General features: G+C 37.0%; 1 protein-coding gene across 4 annotated transcripts in view; it reads left to right on the forward strand.

The window, feature by feature from the left end:
* Positions 1–22,715, forward strand: part of LOC129870405 (uncharacterized) — a 45,331-nt gene extending 22,616 nt beyond the window's left edge. For 2 of the 4 annotated variants that reach the window (XM_055945185.1, XM_055945186.1), the window contains exons 9-15: positions 209–294; positions 4,689–4,798; positions 6,237–6,287; positions 16,539–16,597; positions 21,086–21,130; positions 21,208–21,282; positions 22,301–22,715. In XM_055945185.1, the coding sequence (XP_055801160.1) occupies positions 209–294; positions 4,689–4,798; positions 6,237–6,287; positions 16,539–16,597; positions 21,086–21,130; positions 21,208–21,282; positions 22,301–22,456 (582 nt within the window). In that variant the 3' untranslated portion in view covers positions 22,457–22,715. Of the gene's footprint in view, positions 1–208; positions 295–4,688; positions 4,799–6,236; positions 6,288–16,538; positions 16,598–17,899; positions 18,083–21,085; positions 21,131–21,207; positions 21,283–22,300 lie in introns of those variants that run through there. The other 2 variants (XR_008762081.1, XR_008762082.1) reach the window with 2 other exon arrangements.
* The last annotated feature ends 580 nt before the right edge of the window (positions 22,716–23,295 follow it).

Raw genomic sequence — 23,295 nt, forward strand, 5'->3', positions numbered from 1 at the left:
TTCTTAGTTTTCATAATCTCTACATTGATTTTCTCATTTGTTTATATACTCAAATTTGGGCTGCGGAATTTCATCAGCTTACGTATAGTTCATTTCTTATAGTTTAGGGAACGATGTGGTCAGTTTTTCTTGCTAACAAGTTACATCTTAAGAACCCTGATTTGTTATCTAGCTGATATGTTTGTTGCTTGCTCTATTATTTATACAGGTGCGAGTTGTTTCACCGGATAAAGATTTTTTCCAGATTCTATCTCCATCATTACGCCTTCTACGAATAGCTCCTCGTGGATTTGAGTTAGTTCACTTCACTTCATCATGTTGACTAATTTGTGCTGGTTGAGACTTGAATCAGTTCATATTACTTTGCTTCTTGATGAATATCTTAGCACTACATCCTTTTCTTTTACCTTTGGGATTGTATAGGATAACTGGTGTAGATGTTGTAGTTAATTAAACTGCTGAAGCTATTATGCTAAATTTGGGTTTCATGACATGTGTCACGCCCCTAACCTTGGGCTGGGCTGACAGACACTAAATGCCTTCAACTTGCCCGAGCGAGCTAGCTCTACATGACATAGGACTTGAAACGTACATAAAGTAGATGAAATAGATTCATAAGATAAAGTCATTAAAAGAATTCCATTCATAAATCTTGCTTTAAATTCAAAACATGTCATAAAAATCAAAACCGATAGAGTATGTATAACTGAACACCTAGACTCGTCTATATATGAATCCTCTAAGCATAATGTGGATAACAATGTTTATTGGGACAAGGCTCCGACATACCAACAAGCTATCAAAGCTGAATAAATAAAGATTACTCCCAAAGATCAAGTGGGGCTCACTAATAGCTGAGTGGGTGGAAACCTAGTGAGTAGCCTTGTCGTCCTGAGTGTCTGAACCTGCATTGTGAAATGTAGTGCTCCCAAGGAAATGGCGTAAGTACATGTGGAATAGTACTCGGTATGTAAAACATAACTGAAGAAACGTAAGATGAATGAAGGGAAAAAGGATAACCCAAAGCATAATGAATAAAATGTGAGGAGAATCAAGGAACACATACCTCAGAATAAAATTAACGTTGTCATCATTTTCATAAAGTATCCCTTTTATGGGAGTTTTCTTAAATAACCCACATATCCACCATGTGTTCCCATAGTGAAGGTATGAATTACTATCTATTTTATATCTTCTAGGATTTATCTATCCATTTGTAACTTATTTTTTTAATTTTCTTGAGTTGAAATTAAAATTGAGGTTATAAAAGGTAAATAACAATGTGCTAAAATTATTGAGATTAAGCGGATCAAATTGGGTGGGTCATGATCCAACCTAATTTTTAGCCCATTTGGGCCCAACCCATATGAGCCCAAAGTAAATTTGGGCAGGTCATGACCCAACCAATTTCTATTTCAACCCATTTTAGTATCTCCAATTTCAACCCAACCCAACCCACCTATTTGACACCCCTAGGTGCACCATCACCTTTAGGATAGATTTTCGATTTACTTATATAAATTTTTATGATGAGCAAACCTTGATGAACAAACTATAATTAATACTATTATTATAAGTTTGATTATATAAATTTTTACATTGACAAAAACTTGATGAGCAAACTATAATTAATACTATTATTATAAAAACCTATCATTGATTTTATAATTTCCCTCGATGAATTTTCATACTTCGAAAACTATCAATAATAGCATTAGTGCTTAAAGTTTTAAATACCTTACATTTTGTATACCAAACTAAGAAACCATAAAAAAATTCTTCAACACACCTAATTCGTTATCAATAATGATTTTCAAGAGTGTTTGAGGAGAAGAGTCATGGTTATTAAAAATATTTGGTCCTAAATACTTTATCATTTAGAAAGATAAGATAAAATTACCCTTTGGGGTGGCCCAGTGATTGGGCTTGGGACTTCCATGTTGGAGGTCTCAAGTTCGAAACCCCTTGCCAGTGAAAGCAAGGGGTTTGCCTTCTGGGTCGAGCTCGTCGCGTCGGGCTTGCGTAATGCAGGTTACCTCTCCTGTGTGGTTTGTGAGCTATTGCATAGGAGCGGCGTTTTTTTCCTGTGCGCACCCAAAGGGTAGAGGCTGCAGGTTTCCTTTGTTATCAAAAATAGATAAGATATAATTCTTTATTTTTTTCTCTTTTGTCATTAATATTAATTGTTCTTGAAAGTAAACAATATTGATTACATATAAAACACATAAATTAAGTACACATCTATTGTAAAAATAAGGACAAATTAGTCAACATTATTTCTTATTTATAACTTTTTAAGAGATGTCCAATAGAAAAATGTGGGAAGTAAAAAATCAACGAAAGTATATTGTTATATTCGGAGATGTAAGAAACCCAAGTCAGAAGACAAAGAAAGAAAGGGGAAAATTTATAGAAAGCGGGAGTAACCGAGTGGAAAAATATTATGTCCCTAGCAATTATGGAATGAAAAAGTCAAAGGATTGACCATCACACAGTAACCAAGGTACAAAAGAAAAGAATGAAAAAATGGAAGAATGTTTTGTAAAAGTTAATTATGGAGAATCAATCTATTGACCTTTAGGTTGAAGATGCACTCAGTGACCGCCAAACCAAAGAGGTCACATGAGCATGTGTTCACAGGCCCTTATTTAAGTATTTAACCCGAAAAAATACTACTGTTATACCTAGTCTAAGGAAGGGAGCATGGGTTCACATGAGCCCACTTCCTCCACTTAAATCCACCCGCGGTTTCGGCCACTTGTCTTAAGAACTCATGCCTTCTCGGTTAACAATAATCCTCCCAAAATGTTTCCGTGGTAAAAGTTTGCTCAAGGGCTCATAATCATATTTCATATTCATCGTCATGTTTATCATAACATAAAATCATCATGTTCATATTTTTTGAAGATCATATGTTCATCTGTTCATCATTATCATAGTGAAATCAATAACATTCATGGGACATGAGTATTATTTTAATCTAGGGATATCATAAGGAGTTCATGACATTCATAATGAAATATGTGAACTATACATAATGTTTCGAAATTTAATCCCTAACTCGTCTCATAGTGGAGAAATTCACGGGATATGAAGAACACGATGAGGGGAAAAACAATAACGCTTCCGCACGACAAGAGTTAGCCCTACATACATTAATTGCTCCAAATTACTCTTAATTGCTCCAAATTACTCGAAGGAAACTCTGAACTTTGACGAAGAACACCAAAAAATCTACTTTTAATCCTTTGAGAGGGGTTTTCTTGAAACCCTATGATTCGAGAGATGATTCTCGTTAACAATCCATACACTAACGATAGAATAGCTTAGAAACACTTAGAATATATGTAACTTGATGTGGGAAATCCATACACTAACGATAGAATAGCTTAGAAACACTTAGACTCGACTTAACTTGATGTGGGAAGATAAGGAGAGGAGAGAAAAGTTGTCCCAGGGTCTAGAGAAACGAAGTAAAATTTCGAAAAAAACTCGCATTGGTTCATATTTATAAGTTAATGACTGGTCCTGGGTTTTGACGTGTCGCATGCTTCACTGGCGATGGGTGTTGCGTCCAACACTTGATCAATTTTTTCTCCTCATTCTCTTTGGTCGCGGTGTGACCTCTATTACGTCCAACTTGGGTGCGATGGTCATTGCGTTGCGTCGTGCGTCACGTCAAAATGAGCAATGTGCCGTGACCTCCATGCATCCAACTTGGACATGATGGGTGATGCACCACTTGTCCCATCTCATTGAATACTTTTTGTACCGAGCTCGGATTGATGAATGGTTTGAAGCATTGAAAACTAGACACAAGAACGACATCAATTACGATCTTACATCCTTATCGACACCGCATAACCCATCCAAATTGAACCTTAACTCTTGAGCACAACCATATTCTCCGTGTTCGGATTGAGTTAGTCATTTCGAATGGGTCAACCCTTAGTTCGGAAGTACGAGGTGTTACAAGATGCTCTTAGAACAGGGTCGGAGATAACAACTTTGCTGAAGAGCTAATTTACTGCTATACCCAAAATCAACTATATATGTTCTTCAGAATTTGTTTATGAACAAGTGTCATTGTGACTCTGATCAGTACAAGGGGGACATTCCAGTTATTGGATGGACTAAGGATTTGCGGATACGGTGAATTTGATTCATCTGTATGAGAAAATTTATTAATGTTCCCATATTTTGATGTTTCTCACACTACAACTGTCCAGGGAACTTTGCTTGAACTAAGTGTTTTGAAGCTGATAGGATGGATTCTGAATCCCGAGATCTCCTCAAAAAGGGGATTGGGAAATTAATGAACCCATATATCATATGAAGGAAGTACAGCATGGATTTTGATGATTGACTGAGATAGGTGAATCCTGGACTAGCTTTGCGTATCATAAAGTTTTGGCAGCATTATGGTAGAGATATAACCACAATGTAGTTCTGTTATCTTTAAGGATAAGGTATAGTTAATGCTACAGATAATCTTTTCCTCCTCTGCCATAAGTTTTGCTATGATTTTGATGTCTTTTGGTGTTTCATTATGGATAGTTCTGAGTTCCATCTTCTTCACTTGGAAGATACATGGTAATGGGGGTATCACAAAATTGTATATTTTTCTGTCATCTGACACGTGTCTGAAATATTTACCAAGTCCCTTCTGGCTTCTGGCCTTTTGGCAGGATGGTCTCATTTGGAATGGAGGATTTTGCTGGAAAATATGGAGGACTGAAACCTTCGCAGTTTGTTGATTTGACCTCACTTATGGGTGATAAATCTGATAACATACCAGGTGCATTTGTGCTTCCTTATATAATCTTTTCATAAGATTAAAAGGTAGTCAGAAGATGCACTGTATCTGGAGATGCATTGCTATCTTTTATTAAGTTACCAGTACAGTCAAGCTCACATAACACCAAGTAAATACAAGATAGATAGACATATAACGCATGATGTAAATCATAGTTTAGCATTAGCTTTTCTAATTTTAGCCAACTCCAATTTTGAACACTACGTAATTGGATTTATTTTCCTGTCTGATTAAATCAGTAAAACAAGTTATTAGGCTCTGCCTATTGAATATTATCTTTTAAAAATAAAGGTAGCTTGTGCAGGGACTTCTCTTTTTTCTCAACTAAACTCACTCAGCCCCTCCAATTTCTGAACGCCCTTACCCAGAAGTTTTCTGGCAAGTGCTGTCAACAAAGTATAACGTTGCACCAGAAGACCTTAGGACTTGAGCAAAAGAAAAGCATTAGCAAAATATATCCGCACCCTTTTAGGCTACCAACAGTTTACGCATGGAAAATTTAATCAGAAGTAGATTACTTTAGCAGCTATTAATTATGTTTTCCTGTTTTCTCTGTAGCAGTTATACAAAGTAAGGACAACTTATCTATTAATTGTGTTTTTGCATTTCTTTGTAGCAGTTATTAGCAGTAAGGAGGTTGTTCCTCCAATTTCTCATTTCAGTGGCAGTAGGATGTTATTTCCTTGTTATTAGGTGGGTGGTTAATCCACCAATGTTGTATTTAGAGTTGTTTGAATTCAATGGAAAGATAAGCAGAAAATATTCCAGTTTTTGAGTACTTTAACTCAAGAGGTTGCAGGTTCTCTCTTAACGAACCACCACCATAGGTCATAGAAAGAAAACATCAGATTTCATCTTACAGCGTCCCATAAATAGATCCATAACAGGAGACCGTAAATAAATACTTTGGTCCTTTTTCATTGGAGGTCTGAGTGAGTGACTTAAAAAGCATTGCTGGCCTATTTAAGCATTCTGAAGGTTAAAGTTTAATAATGACTGACACAATGACGAGATACAGAAAAGCGGTGAGTTCTTAAAAATGGAAATGACTTTGAGAAATTTTAGTATTCTACTGGGAAGTTCATGGCACCTCCATTCTCATCGTGAAAGTCCAAATGAAGAGGAGAAACAAATGCCATATCTATATCTCATTACTTGAGAATGCTGCTGTATAGATTCTCTTAATAAAAAATTGGTGCTGTTAGTTACATGTGCTCTGCCTACGGACAGATTCTGGTATTTTTCTAATATATCAAGACACAATGGATAAGTCTGTCTCACTGGATTTATAGGAAGTAGTTTATTAGTAGATACAAATAAGCTTCAGCTTAATGGTAGTACTCCATTGGAATCTGTCATTTTATAGAACTTATTTTCGAAAGAACTGGCACTATATTCCTTTTTTTTATTTCTTTTGCAGGAGTTCCCGGGATTGGAGATGTACATGCAATTCAACTTATTATAAAATTTGGTATGTTAATTGTTGTTAGTAGTATACTCTGGAGAACCTTAATTTTGACGGGCTGTTAGAAGTTATAACTGCTTCCCCTGCTTTTGAAGGATAAATCCTTTCCATGATGGCCTCCTTTCCTGCATGTTACTGCTGCACTTATAAATGTTCGCAAATTTAGTGCACGTGATAATGCTTATAATCCGGAGTATGCCTACTTCTAATTCTGATTCTCAGTGCCTATAGGTTGCTTGGTTTCTAGACAAATTATAATTGTGCGATGCAACAGACTGGCATGCAAAATATTCCCTCTGAATAAAAAAGAATATCTTATTCTCCATTTCTGTTAGCTCTGCTCACTTCCCTTGAAGGAAAAATTCAAATTCATTTTATGTAACAAGAACTCTGAGCTATGTTTACATTTTCTCGCTGCCACTTCTTCCTCTATTCTTTTCTTCAGAAACATGGAAGGTAATACAAGGCCTTATGTGTTCCTACAATGAGTGAAAGCACAGGAAAATATTATTAAGATGTGTATCATCTTTATTACGCTGAGCCCTATTCATAGTTATATAATACACGATACATAATAATTTTTTTCATATGGGATGCTATAATAATCCTTGTCCTTATGGGACACTATATATATTTATAGTCTAACACTTCTCTCAAGCTGGTATAAGTCACATATGTAAAAAGTTTGTTACAAATGTAACTTATTCGAGGACCAGTGAAAGACTTGGTGAAAATGAAGATTTCAAGAAGAAAAAGCTTCTTTGTATTTATTGATGAATTTACATCCCATGAGAATTGGTACTTATACAATAAATCCGAAGACTAAATAAGGAAAGACAATATTACTCAATCAATTACATCTAATTACAATATTAATTTAATCCTATAAATTATAATTTAGCTAGGAAATCAATCCATCAACACGCCCCCTCAATTTGATGCAAAGATGTCACACATGCCCCGTTTGTTGAGGCCTTTGGTAAATACATTCACTAGCTATTTTTCTGATGGCACATGGAACAAACTCAACACTCCACTCGTAACAAATCTTTGATGAAATCAATGAATTTCAACGTGTTTTCTTCGGTCATGTTGGACTTGATTATGAGCTTACACTGATGGCAACGTTGTTGTCACAATACAAGGAAAGTTTTGCTTTTTCAGACAATCTCAATTCCTCTAGTAGCTTTTGTAACCACAAAAGTCCCTAAACACTCTGGCCATAGCTCTATATTCTTCCTCCGCACCTGATTACACTTTGCTTCTCCAAGTAACCAAGTTCCTCATACAAGTGTATAGTAATCATAGGTAGATCTTTTGTCATCTAGAGATTATGCTCAATCCGCATCTGTAAAGGCTTCTATTTGGAGGTGAACGCGTCTGAAAAAAGGTAGACCTTTCCATGGAGCAGATTTCAGATACTGCAAAATGTGAAAGACAACTTTGCATATGAGGATCTCGGGGATGATGTATGAACTGATTCTCCAAGCTTATTGAATACACTATGTTTGGTCTAGTGTGATAGAGATTGAGTCTTCCAACCCGCCTTTGATATCTCTCCTTTTCTTTTTATGACAAGGGAAACCCACAACCGCTATCCTTTTGGGTGCGCATAAGGTAAATCCCCCGCTCCTATGCAATAGCTCGCATACCACATAGGAGAGGTAACCCGCACTAGGCAAGTTCGGTGTGTCGAGCTTGAACCAGAAGGCAAACCCCTTGCTTTCGTTGGCAAGGGGTTTCAAACTTGAGACCTTCAACATGGAAGTCCCAAGCCCAAATCACTGGGCCACCCTGAAGGGTGCCTTCCAATTTTGTTCATAATTTATGATTGCTTTCAGTTGGTGATTTTGCGGGTTTGCAACCCGTCATCAATGTTGTCAAAGGCGCGCTTAAGCCCTAAAGTGAGGCTCAAAACGTGTTTAGCGCTTCGGCTCGCTTTATGTGCGCTTCAGTGTGGTCATCAAGGTTCTAAGGAAAACTTTTCCTTGCCAATGAACCTTTTTTGAAGAAGTGACACCAAACAATTGATATTTCACTTTATCATTCCTTTTTTTTTAATTTTCTTTGGTCATATATTTGTCTTTCATGTTTATAATTATTGGTCTTGAACTAAACATATATATTTGTATCTTTTTCTCCCTTTGCGCCTTTTTTCATTAAAGCCCACACTTTATTTGCGCGCTGTGCTTAAAGACCCAATGGACCTTAGAGCTTTTTTGCGCTTTTCGCCTTTGATAACACTGCCCGTCATACCTGTTTCTTTTAAGAGGCCAGGAAGATACTTTCTTTGAGAAATAAAGATTCCTCTTTTTGATCTAGCAACCCAGTTCCGAAGAAGTATTGTAGTTTATCAAGATCCTTGAGATCCCAAATTCCAGTGCCAACAGCTTCTTCTATCGGGTCATCTTCTCCTTGTCATGTGCTTTCATTACTATGTCATCAACATAAATTATGAGAAGAGTGAGTTTACCCTTTTGATGTCTTAATGAGGGTGTGATCAACATTGCTTTGCTGGTAACCGAAGGAGATCTTTGCCTTGCAGAGTCTGTCAAACCAAACTGTAGGAGATTCCTTCAGTACATACAAGGCTTTCTTTAGTCTCCATACCTTTCCTTGACTTTGTTCAGTACCAAATCCAGGATTCTCCATGTACACATCTTGTTCCATGTCCCAATGAAGAAATGCATTCTTCACATTAAACTGTTTTAAGTCCCAATCAAGATCAGTGTTGTCAAAGGCGCGCTTTAAGCAAGCTTAAGCCTTGAAGCGAGACTCAAAACGTGTTTAGTGCTTTGCCTCGCTTTATGTGCGCTTCAATATGGTCATCAAGGTTCTAAGGCATACTTTTCCTTGCCAATGAGCCTCTTTTGAAGAAGTGACACTAAACAATTGATATTTCACTTTATCATACCATTTTTTCAATTTCTTTGGTCATATATTTGTCATTCATGTTTATAATTATTGGTCTTGGACTAAACATATATATTTATATCTTTTTCTCCCTTTGCGCCTTTTTTCATTAAATCCCACACTTTATTTGCGCTATGCGCTTAAAGACCCAATGGACCTTAGAGCTATTTTGCGCTTTTCGCCTTTGATAACACTGATCATGATTAGCCGCACGAGACAAAAGACTTCTAATATTGTTCATTTTTTCAACAGGGGAAAATGTCTCTTGATACTCCACATAAGTCTAAATGAATCCCTTAACCACTAATCGTGCTTTGAATCTTTCAATGGAACCATCAGCTTTATGTTTTACCGTGAAGACCCATTCCAATCAACTTCTTGTCTGGTGGTGGATGGTGATGTGACAAGTTCCCAAGTTTCATTTTTTGACAAGACCTCCATTTCTTCAATCATAGCTTACTTCCATTTAGAATCTGAAAACGCGTCCCTCCAATTCCAGAGAATAGGCACAGAAGAAATAAACAAGGTCAGGGCTCTATAGGAGGGGCATAAATAAATAGAGGAGACAAAATTAGATAAAGGATGTTTGGTGCAAGAGTTGACTTCTTTCCTGTGAGCAGTAGACAAATTTAACTCATTAGTAAATGTGGATAACTCAGTAAGAAGGTGGATTCGGCAAATTATATGTTCTTTTTCTGCTTCTACTCTGTTTCTCCGTGAGTAAGTTTGTGAATCAAGTCTATCCAGACACCCTATAGTCTCTCCCTGAATTCTTTCTCTAATTTTGCTTTCCCTTGTGGTAATGATTTCTACAATGGAGCTAGGGAAAACCATCTAATCTTCCTTATTAATCTCCCCTTGAAGAGGTGATGTTGTGATACTGAAATAGGGCTCAGATTGTCGAAAGTTAATATTCATGCAGACAAAGAATCTCATGGAAGGAGGATGCTATCATTTGTATCCTTTCTGTGTTTGAGAATACCCAATAAAGACACATTCAAGAGCTCTAGGATCAAGTTTCCTAGAGTTCCTAGTGTGAACAAAGCAGACATACCCAAACACCTTTGGAGGAATAATTTTTTCATTCTTACCTTTTAAAACTTTTCTATAAAGTGGTGGTTAGACCGGCTATGTTATATGGGGCGGAGTGTTGGCCAGTTAAGGTCTCTCACGTTCAAAAGATGAAAGTTGTCGAGATGAGAATGTTGAGATGGATGTGTGGGCATACCAGGAGCGACAAGATTAGAAATGAAGCTATTCAGGACAAGGTAGGAGTGACCTCGGTGGAAGACAAGATGCGGGAAATGCGACTGAGATGGTTTGGGCATGTGAAGAGGAGAGACACAGATGCCCCAGTGCGGAGGTGTGAGAGGTTGGCCATGGATGGTTTCAAAAGAGGTAGGGGTAGGCCGAAGAAATATTGGGGAGAGGTGATTAGACAGGACATGACGCAGTTACAGCTTACCGAGGACATGATCTTAGATAGGAGGGTGTGGAGGACCCACATTAAGGTAGAAGGCTAGTACATAGTCTCGTTACTCTTCCTTATTAGTAGGTGCATTAGCGCACTATGCTCTGATTTCGTTTATTATCTATTACTTTCTGTACTTTGATTACTCTATTTTATCTGTGTCAGTTTCGTTATTTGCTTTCCCATAACGCTTTGAAATTCTTAGCCTTATCTGACCTCTTTTTATGCTTTTATTGAGCCGAGGGTCTTTCGGAAACAGCCGTCCTACCTTGGTAGGAGTAAGGTCTGCGTACACTTTACCCTCCCCAGACCCACGTTGTGGGATTTCATTGGGTTGTTGTTGTTGTTGTTTCTACCTTTTAAAGCTTCTAGAGGACTCCAAAAATAGAGGGTTTCTAGAGGCATCTATTGATGAGATAGGCAACTACTAAAATGGCATCCCTCAATATGGTTTTCGTCAATGCATCGTAAACATAATGGATCTTGCCACTTCTAACAAATATCTATTTTTCCTTTCAGCAGCTCTATTTTGTGCACTAGTATAATGATAACTAGTTTGATGAATTATCCTATAAGACTCCAAATAATCTCCAAAAGTTTTATCCCAATACTATGTGTCATTGTCAGTTTGAAAGATCTTTTCTTAGGTTCAAACCGAGTACAAATCATTTTATGAAATTACTGAAAACATGAGAAAACATCACTTTTGGCCTTTAACAAACACACTCATTTCATCCTAAGTGCACCAATGAACAAAATAGTAACTAACCATCGACTACCAGATAAAGAAACTGCTTGAGTAGGACCCCAAACGTCATATTGAATCCTAAAAAGAGTTATACCTTTATTATGACTCACCAGATAAGAGTTTCTAGTATGCTTGGCATATTCACAAGTATCACAAAACAAAGAGTCAAACTCAGTTCTAGAAACAAACTAGGATATAACTTCTTAAAGGAACAAATGGTGGGTGCCCCAACTGTCTGTCACCATATTATTTCTTGTTTGACATCCCAATTTCTTCCAAAATCTCGAGTCCCATCGATCATGAATAGCAATCAAGCAATCTACCAGTGGTAATCTTCTTCTTGGTTTAAAGGTCTTAAAATACACAAAGATTAGGGAAACTCGAAATTATAGTTTAGTTCTTTGGTAATAGAGCTAACAGATAAAGCGATAACATGAAACTCAGGTATATGAAGAATGGATGGTAATGTAATATCAAGGGTACAAACGACTAAACCATTTCCACAGTCAAGGGTTGGAGCCATTGACTATCTTAACATAATCCCCTTTTTGGGACTAGGAGAGCAGTTTTGAAAGGCTTTAGAGGAGCTTCTCATGTGCCTATTCACACGAGAATCAATAATCCAAGAATTAACCTTATTAAAAGCAGTAGCTGTTTGCACATAATTGGAACTCACAACACTGGAAGAGTCAAGTTTGTTAAAAAGACAACGAAGATGTTGGGCCTTTTTCTTTCCAGCAGTAGTTTCCCTTGGATGTCTCCACATTTTCTGTAATATTAGCATGACCCCTTCATGGCCCTACACATTTTCCTCCATGACCTATAGTCGGCCTTACATGTAGTTTCTAGCATGTCTTTTTTGAGTGCCTTGGCCTTCCATAATAATCACAGTGCAGATGATCTTTATCAGAAGATGTGATTGCCCTTGGTTGCTCATTAGACACAACCAACCCAGACTTCTCAGTTGGTGCAGAATAAATCATGATCCCTCGTTGACTCTTTCCCTGTTGAACATAGGAATATGCATCCTCAAGAGAAGGAAAAAAGAATTTTACCTAGAACTTGAACATGAGATACTTGATATCATACTGAGAATGGAGGAAAAGAGACAATTTCTTCTGTAGAACGAAAAATCATCGGTTAAATCCAAAGAAAAGATCAATGAGAAGCAGATTACTAAACTGGACTGATTGAAATGTGGGTTCAATTACGAAGGCAGAAGGCAGAAACAAAGTTTTAGAGAAAATAAAGAGAACTCAACTTGATTATTCCCTGAAGCTATTGGGGTTTAAATAACTATGTTTACTTATCCTAAAAGAAAAGAAAGTAATACCTAATTACAATTGGAGTAAATTAAGCTACCTACTATATTTACATATATTCATTCACAAGGATTTTGACATCACTACAAAAAGTACAAATTACAAACACCAAATTGATTTTGTATTTCATCCCAAAAGCTCTTGAATGAAGAAAACAACCCCAAACGATCTTTCGGTAAGAACATTCAAGTACATCTTGAATAATTATAAATGAAACTTACAAAATAACAAAATCCTAAGGTTGAACTGACTCTATTAGGACCCCAAATATTAGAATGAACTAAAGAAAAAAGACTCTGCCGGACTCTCAGAACTATGTGGGAAGGTAGAGCTGTGTTTTCCAAGTTGACATGACTCACAATCTAATGTGGACAGACTAGACTAACTAGGCACCCTCTTCTGTAGCTTGGATAGAGTCAGATGTTGAATTACGTTTGGAGGATCTATAATTAGACATGTTGTGGAGGAGTTAAGAGAAGTAAGGTAGTAAAGTCCTTGTGATTCATGCCCTGCCCCAAATATTAGAATGAACTAAAGAAAAAAGACTCTGCCGGACTCTCAGAACTATGTGGGAAGGTAGAGCTGTGTTTTCCAAGTTGACATGACTCACAATCTAATGTGGACAGACTAGACTAACTAGGCACCCTCTTCTGTAGCTTGGATAGAGTCAGATGTTGAATTACGTTTGGAGGATCTATAATTAGACATGTTGTGGAGGAGTTAAGAGAAGTAAGGTAGTAAAGTCCTTGTGATTCATGCCCTGCACCAATTGTCTGCTCCTGTACCACCGTCCTGCATAACAAAAGAATCATAAAGAAATATCATGACACAATTTAGAACACAAATCAAACGACTGACATATACAAGATTATAAGGATAACTAGGGATTTAAAGAACAAAGTTTAGAGTGATATAGGATAGGGGATTAGCTTGTCCAACTCTCCTTCTACTTTTGTTTGGAACCCCTTGTGTAAGGTAACAACGTAAAGAGATTATGAATGAATAATATTTGCAGAAGCGATTTATTACCAGAAATATAATTACTAACGCCTGAGTCCACGACCCACAGTCCAAGGGTATTAGACTGTGAAACACAAGCATAAGAATTACAAGCAACAGAAGTATCAGGCTGAACAATTGAGGCTACTTGTGGAGATGTCAACTTACTTGCTCATACTGAAGGAACTCGTTATATTCCCCTTCAGATAAAAGGTAACCCTAACCCTGATTATCTGTAGTGTCAGTCTAAGCAACATGAGCATTCTTGGCTGGTCAATCATGTAGAAATAACATATGTCACGAATGTGTTCAAGCCGATTACAATAACTACCCTTAGGTTGAGATCTTCCAAAACGACCTCCTCCTTGTCAATTCTCCATTGACTAGGATGTCTGATTTTTTATTGCCTGAGATGCGAGAACAGAGGAGTCAATCGTTGGTGATGAGATTACTATGTGACTAAGCAGTGCGGCAAGGCGAAGTAATCTGGTTCATAAACTATAGGAAAAAGAAGACTAGCCAAAATCTGATCTCATACTGAATCAAGGTCATTAGGAAGTCCAACAGATGTAAGAACTAGAACATTGTTTGCCATTGCTCTGTTGTTTTTAAACACTAGCAGTTACTAGCATGATCTTCTTAAATTTCTCATGAATGGCTGTACTTTTCCTAAGTAAGTAGACATATTTAATTCATATTTCATTAAGTTTGTCACCCGAGATATCATATCATATAAATGAGATATGTCATCAGTATGTAAAGTGTGAGCCTTTTCCCAAATAGAATAGCAAGTCTGGAAAGGACGAAACAAGTGCATCAACTAGGAATTGATAGATCCCCATAGTAGGCAACATAATTGAGCATTAACCTTCTAACACGGTGCCTGGGCCTTGTCATCTCCCTCAATAACGTTAATCACTTGCACCTCTTGACTCATTGCAGCACAACTCAATCAAAGAATGCCCAAACTAAATAATCTGAACTTCCCATTAAGGGTTCTGTAGTAATCATAGGACTTGAGTTATCAATTCCCGTGTTTTGGAGCCAAAATATCAATCGCAAAAAAGAAGTGGTGAAAATAGTGAAGAAACCACCAAAAAAGTGGCTGAAAATCAGTTAAAAAAAGAAGGTAAAATATCACTATATTGCCAGAAATCACTATTCCCGGGACTATTTCCAGCGAAGTGCCGATCAGAACTTGTTGGAACAGGGATGAGTGAGGTTTGAATAGGCAGGCGACCGTTGTATAAGAATCTGATTTCGACAAGTCGGAAAACACAGATTTCGCCGGAAACAGAATTGCATTGCGCATGTATAAAAGTGGTGGGATTGGCTTGGAATGATTGGGCAATAGCAGAAAAAACAGCTAAAATAAGTGATTGAAATAGGCCTCATGTGCCGCTGACATCCGAGCTCTGGTAGGCGTGTGGATGAGATTCTATTTGAGTGGCTTTTTGGGTTTTGGCGTCGGAGATTTTGAGTCTCATCGTATTATTAGTTTTTGCAATACCCTGGTAGAAAGTGGTATTGACACGGACAACCACTTAGGTCATCCAAAAAATGAACGGTGATTCAAATTTTCTTCTCGGAAGACGCTGGTATTTTGCACATCGTTTTTTCTCACTAAGGCTCTGTTACCATGTGAGAAAGCACATGAAAATATTATTAAAGATGTGTACTACCTTATTACATTGAACCTTATTTATACGTATTCTACAAAGTACATAGTAATCCTTTTCGTAATCCTTTTCCTTATGGGACACTATATAATAACCTTTTTCCATTTGAGACACTATAAACATTAATATACTAACCTACAATAAATACCAAGCAACTCACAATATTACCCTCTTTTAAATAACTCATCCTTATCCTATCTTAATAACCATTCTGAGTCAAAAAGGACTATTCAGTTGGGACAAAGAGAGTATTTAACAACAACAGCTAAAATTAATTTCTCATGCTGCAAAGGTGAAAAAATAAAGGTAACCGACTGACCCAATGTCTAGTAGGAAAAAACAATTTTAGCTCAAAAATTATTATCACTTTCAAACAAGTCCCGTTCCTTTTACTAGTCTGAATCCATTTATTGAGTATATCTTGGTGTCATAGCTCTAGGAGGAGTGAATAAAACTGATAAAGTAGCAAGGAGTATGGTGCAAGCTACCATAGGATACAGTATGATAATTTCTGCATGCTGCCTGATGTAGTCTCACTTTTTTACTAGCCACTAGAACCTCTTACTTTTGAATTTTTAAACATAGAAAGCTTTTCTTGAACTGCAAGTGAAGGCTTCAATATCCACATCATCAAGTACCCAAGAGATGATTCTCAAAGTCTCAATGGAAACTAAATGAGTTGATCCTTGTACTCTGAATCCCCGGCCATTCTCTATGGGACAGACGGATTATTGGCCTTTTCCTACAAAGAAAGCAGCTAACTACCTGCGTATTATGACCTGGACCCTTCTCGTACACAACTAGTATAATCCAAAATCCACCGTTACTCAGACATCTTTCCCCTTGGCCAAAATAAGTTATTATCATGTTATAAATGTGGTACCATGTTCTTACAGTCATCAGAATATTTTTGCTGTGTGTTAGTGTTACAATGTTCTTCACAAAAAATGAACTGTTTGTTAATAAAAATAAGACATTCATTTATCTCTTTGAGTGGTATTGGTTTTTAATCTACTCTTTTGTGTTTGTGTTTCTATCTTCATTTATTTAGTAGTTTTATTTCCTTAAATTATGTCGTAATTTAGGTTGGTATTAACTTGTTTCTATCTTGGTTTTATTTAATAGGTACACTAGAAAACTTGTTAGAATGTGTTGAACAAGTTGAGGTGGAGCGAATTAGGAAGGTAATTCCTGCTAATTTATGATTGTGCTTTATTTAGCTTCTCTTGGTAGTGACTTGTCACATGAGATTCACCATTTCCAATTATCCTTTCTTTAATTTGTCCATTCAAATTGCCTCCTCCAGAGGAAGCCCATGTAAATTTTTCATCCCAGGGTATCATTTAAAAACAGTAGCTGAGCTTAGATTCAATAGTACTCTATTAAAGTAGTATATCATAGTCTTGAATCCACATCTTGCTGATCTAGTATTACTGGTGACGTGAACAGGATCCAAATTACTCTGGCTGTGAATTATTTACACTTTAACAGTTTTGTCCATTTTATTCCGTTAGCTTAAATTATGATTCAATTTCCCAATTGTTTTAGACCATGTCTCTTCAATGGACTACCATTGCGATTCACTCTGCTAAAAAAAGAGAAATGTGTGCAGAAGAGAATAAGAAAACTAGTTTATCATTTGTGATTTCTGACAATTAAGATATGGTATCTGCCAAGTACCATCTTTTAGGAATTGGATTTTACCTTGCTTTGTACATGGATCACAGCATATGTGTGTCTGTGTTGGTTTAGTATTTTGAAAGGAACTGGATCTTGGCCTTAACTCAACCCCAAAAACTAGCTCAAGAGGGGAAGATTGCCTAAATCATTTAAAGAGACCACCTATCCTGTAAATCCTTGATGTGGGAACTCTTCAATCCCCCCACTCCCTGTCCAGGGTTGGACATTTGAAGCATGGACATTTTCTTAAAATATGGTGGCCCAACATCGGGTAGTAAGATTTGGGAGGAGTTCTGCTTTGATACCATGTAAAGAAATGGATTTTATGGATCAAACCTATAGCGAGTATCAATCTTATGGATGAAAGCTATCTTTGAAAATGGTAAGAATATGGCAGTTATATGTTTGTCTGTCTTCCCTTCTAAAACAATTCTTCTGTTGCATCTCTTTCTGTGATAAAATAAGCTGTAATTTCATTTAAAATGCATCCAGTATATCAGAAAATTACAAGCAAAAGGATTAAAAAAAAGTTGTTGCTCCAGAACAGTGATCCTCCTATATGCCTTACAAAATTGAAAAGCTGATTAATTTTTTTGGGTATGATGTTTACTCCAGCAAAAATTGTTTGTAAGACATCTATACTTCAAAACATGAATAGGAGAAGTGATTCCTTCGAAGCATCTTCTATTCCTTTCTAGCCATAGGCACCAAAAAATAGAAGCTGGAACAGTCTACAATGGCTTTTTGATAGTGCTCCTTACATTCTGGTGTCCCTAACTTTTGCATTCTTCTCTGATGTTATAAAGCATAATCCACTGATTGCCGAAAAGACAGGAGCATATTCCATGTATCAGCTGCAACTGGGCAATGCAAAAACAAATGGCACGAGTCCTCAGGATTTTGCAGGCATAGGTAGCATCTGCTGCTGATGGCCCCTTATTATATTTTCATGTGTCAGACAACCTCCTTTAAAGAGTTTCCTAGCTGAAGTAAGCCACTTTGGTTGGGATTTTGACTTTCCAAACTAATTTCCATGTCGATTCATCAATGCTGTGTTGTTCATGTGCATGTGTTTGTAGCAAGCTTTAACAGAGAACACATATTTCCCACTGTAGTTCCATAGAATCCTGTCTTGTTTGCTAGGGTCCAGATAAACTCCTAATCTTGTAGTTAGAGCTGTCAATTCCTCCATTCCAAATCATGAAAATTTCTCCTTAAGGATAGGCTCCATTTATTTTCTTCTCTAAATTGCTTCACTGTAGCCTGTGGGGATGATGCCAAAGGGAACAGATTCTGGAATACCTCCTGCAAAGAGTGATTTCCTAGCCATTTATCCTTCCAAAATTTGATCGGTTCACCATTCCCAGCCTTCCATTTAGTGTATTTCCTCCCACAGTTGATGAATTTCAAGGGCCAGCATCATGGGGAGATGAAGAGACTTTAGTTTCCCAACAGCTTCTTTTTCCACATTTTGCTTTTAGAATCTTCCTCCAGAAAGCTTCATATTGTATACAGTACCTCCACAGCCATTTCATAAGCAAACATTTATTATGTACCACAGTCTCTTATGAGCCGAGGGTCTTCCGGAAACAGCCTCTCTATCTCCATGAGGTAGTGGTAAGGTCTGCGTATAGTCTACCCTCCTCAGACCCCACTTGTGGGATGTCACTGGGTATGTTGTTGTTGTTGTTGCTGTTGTTGTAGTCTCTTACTCCAAAACCTACCCGTTTTTTGGGTGATAACACTGGATTCCATTTGACCAAGTGGAATTTCTGTTGAGTATTGCATCCCTCCCATAGAAGTTCCTCCTGATTTATCCAACTTCTTTAACACCTTAGAAGGGATAGGAAATAGAGACATAAAGTAGGCTATCCAACATACTACCTATCAATGTCAGCCTGCTACCCATAGAGAGGTACTGTCTTATCACTCATGCCAGCTTGCCAACCTGTTTTCCAATTTTTCCACAATTCCTTGCCATACCCCCTGTGACCTATGTTTGGCACCGAGAGGTAGGCCCAACTTCAAGTATGTAGTTGGAAAACCAGCAGTTCTGCATCCTAGGATCTCAGCTAGCTCCAAAATATTGGCAACATTATTTACTGTTGCATCTTTATCTGCCAAATGCCATCTTTCTGGAATTTGAGTTACTTCCCTTTGTATATGGAATCACAGCATGTGCATGTCAGTGTTGGCTTTGTATTTCACATTTCACCAAATTATAGGATGTGCATAACCTGAAGCAGGCTATAGTGAGTAGAAGCAGTCAATCTTTTGGATTAGGCCAGTCTTTGAAAATAGTAATAACATTGTGTTCATATGTTTGTCTCCCTTCCCCTCCAAAACAATTTTACTGTTGCATCTCTATTGCAGCAATTTCAATTTTGAATGGAGCAACTGAAGTATGCAACCGTCTTACATCTGAACTCTTTCAGTTGAGTCTTAGAAAGGGTTTGGCAGATTTTCCTTTTGTAGGGCCTGTCAGATTAAAATATAAACCTAAGTAAAATTAGATTCTATTCTTTTTTAGGTAATCTAATACTTGTATTTTCCTCTAGTTTTGTTAGAGACTTGTACGTAAATCTAGTCTTAGAGAACTCCTAAATTACCTTACAACTACAACTACAACAACAACATCATACTCAATGAAATCCCACTAAGTGGGGTCTGAGGAGTGTAGAGTATATACAGACCTTACCACTACCTCGTGGAGGTGGAGAGACTCTTTCCGAAAGACCCTCGGCTCAAGTGCATCAAATTCAAGTAAAAGAAGAAGAAAACAATGAAGAAAGCATAGCAGTTAATAAGAAAAGCAGTGTAAAGTCTACTAGAAAGAATGATAACAATAACAAAATAGTGTAATAATCAAAACACAATAAACAACATTTGGCCAGAACTACAAGGGTACGACTAGTACGACGACAGGCACTAACAAGCCTAAACCTTCGCAAGGCAAGACAACACTCTACTCCTAAATTGCCTTAAGAGTCCAATTATTCAATATTGGAATAAAATAAGCCTGAGTAGATTAGTTGATTGCTTGTTTGAAGTTTGTTCGAGAACAGGAGATTCAACTAGGATATCACCAAATCAGTAGATATTGACGTGCTGGTTTCAGAGACGTGCTGATTTTATTTTCCATACCATTTATTCAAATCTAGAAAGTTAGGAAAGTTAATTGTAGGGTTATCTGTGATTCAGTAGCAGTTTTCACTGCTAGTATTTTGATCTTCATCTTCATTCTTCTATAATAAGAAAATGTGTACAACATTCTTCAACAGGAAGTAATCAAAGAGTTCTCCTCAAACATATTTCTCTTTCTCATGGTATGAAAGCTTAGTTACTCTTTTATTTCCTTTTTTATAGAGGCTGGCATGTTCTCCACCATGAGAAGTTCCATCTGAGTCTTGACATGCAATCTTAGGAAAAACCAATGTCCACAATCTGTCCAGATTACGACCATTCCATTCATGAAGTGAAATACCTACAAATCTTGACAATTTTATAAACACTAAGCTCCTCGTATTTTGCTTGTTTTTTTTACTCCATCAGAAGTGGTTATGTACTGCATTCTTTGACAAGAAGCAGTCAAAAGTTCTCTTCATAATTATTTCTCTCATAAATCTTAAAAGTTAAATTTGCATTAACTTACTGGCCTTTTAGTATGACATAATGACATTTTCAGGAAATAATATTTTATTTATCCTTGGGTTGGGATCTGTAATAATACCTCTAGCAATGTCAATTTGGCAATATGGTTTAAGTAGCTCCCTGGTTTCTTCTTCAAAAGGAACTCCTTAATCATGATTCCTTTTCTTTTAATCTCAAGATAAGCACAGAATTATTCTTCTTTGTGCTAATGATTTCTTCATGGAATTACTCATTTTCCTCCTATCTGTATGTGATTCCTTCCACATTCTTGATTCTTCTGCTTCTGAAGAGTAGATGAGTGATAAATTAAATTCTTAATTTGATTGGTTAATTTTTTTCAGACATTGCTATCCAATGCAGAGCTGGCTAGACTTAGCAAGGATCTAGTATGTAGCTCTTTCCCTATGATATGTTGTTCTGACCTCATAATTCATCCCGCTGACTAATTCTGTCAATTTTGCAGGCAATACTACGATGTGATCTTCCATCTTACATGGTTCCTTTTGCCCCTGATGACTTGATATTTGAGAAACCAGAGGTGAATCAATCTTAATATTTCCCGCTCTTCCTCTATTAATCTAAATGCTGTCTATGTTTGGGTGCAACTCAGCAATTCACTTAGAATCAATGCCCTAGAAGTATCTCCCTGTTCGTTGATGTTTAGAAGCTATTTTAGTGTTGACTAGAGTGCTAGCATCCCACCATCCAAGTTTGCACTGCTTAGTTGTGGGTGGCAAATAGTAAAGTGGATTTCCTATTTCCTAGAGTGAGGACAGGGAACTCCAGGGAGTTGGACTTCTAAATTTCTTGCACCATATTTCTAATATTAACATAGTTATTAATTGGAAGGTATGTTGGCCTTCTAGCCCAAATTTGGTGGAATTTTTTTTCAGCCTATAGATTCTCCTTGGAAGGATAAAAATTTGACTTGTAATATGACTTCACATTGCTCAACGATACATCTTCCACATCCAATGGCAAATTTATAGGCCAAATTATGGGGCACGTGAACCTATGGTCTATTGTAAAACTAGGTATTTTATGTATATCTGTTTTCTAAAGTTGGTATAAAATTATCTGCGGGCTCCTGTGATACAAGACGGTCAAATGGTCCACTTGGTTAAATATTGAGTTGTTTACCTAGAGGATCAGGGATCAATTCCCATTGTATACATTTTTTCCTCCTTTTTTTTAGTGGTGTGTCTATGTTCTAGAAATCCTAGATTCGCCTCTGTCCACATCAATGAATTTTAAGGTCTACATTGACAGCAGCTTGAGCAGTCCATACATTTAAAAGCACCTTGTCTTCCTTAGTGTTTGTTGCGAGAGTTTTGATTAGACTGATGCCTGAACCTTGTGTGGGCTACTTCTATTTTCCAAGATTGGCTCTATGTCCGTTGATAGCTTTTTCCTATGAGTGTATATTATATTGAAGCTTGAATTTATATAGTTGGCAACAAGCATTAGAAAATCAGTTCAGGAACTTGTCAAAACATAAAACTAGTGCTGATGCTTTGATATTTGCTACAATCTGAAAGCTGAGATTTTTGATGCAGGATGACGGGGAGAAATTTACTAGCCTCTTAACGGCTATTAGTGCTTATGCGGAAGGATTTTCTGCAGATAACATAATTAGAAGAGCTTTGTATTTGTGGAAGAAACTTGAGAAGCAAACTGCAGATACCATTCACCAAAAAGTTGTATCAGCCTGATAGAGACTCGAGTCCTGAAAACTGGCGATGTAAAGAGGTCCCAGTTCTGTCTATAGCTTTTTTGGCTTGTACATATATTATATTGAGATACTAAAGAGTAGTTTAGCAATGTAATTGTTATAATTGCGTAACACTAAAGAGCATATCTGTAATTTTCTAAACCAGTTAGGAAAGATACATTGAATGTGTAACTAGTCTGATTTGGCTGTGCATTTACGCCCATCTTTTAGAATCAATACAATGAGCCATCTTTTCTTCACTCTCTGTGCAACTCCTAAAATATGAAGGCTGTAGATGGATTGCATGTAAATGATTCCTTCATTTCTCAACTAGAATAGCTGCAATTGACATGGTGTCAAGAGTCGAGTTTATCTCAATATATTGTTTCATCTGATGTGGAAAATGACACTGCTTGAGAAAGTAGGAATTTTCTTTTAAAAAATGAAGAAAATGACTTTTCTAGTGGAACTAGGGAAATCAAGTTCCACAAGCGACATTTCACATTATTTATGTACTCCTACCCTCCAACACAAGGCTTGAAATTATGCATTGAGGAATATATTGAAGATATCGGTTATGGTGAAGAACAAACAAGGTCTGATAGTTGAAACCTATTTGAAAAGTTCATACTAAGGTGGTCTCACTATGTGGTGGAAGAGGTAATGTAAATAGTTGGTATTCAATACTAATCAGTGGCCAAGCTCAAGGTTTCTTCCACTCTACTTGTGATGAAGCTAGGGGATTTCTTCTCTCCAGCTTTCTTCATTCTATCTGCAGAGGTACTAACCAGAGCACTCAATGATTTATTTGACAAGGGGTTGCACATAGATTTTGACATG

The sequence above is a fragment of the Solanum dulcamara genome, chromosome 10 (genome assembly GCF_947179165.1).
Source record: "Solanum dulcamara chromosome 10, daSolDulc1.2, whole genome shotgun sequence".
NCBI lineage: Eukaryota > Viridiplantae > Streptophyta > Magnoliopsida > Solanales > Solanaceae > Solanum > Solanum dulcamara.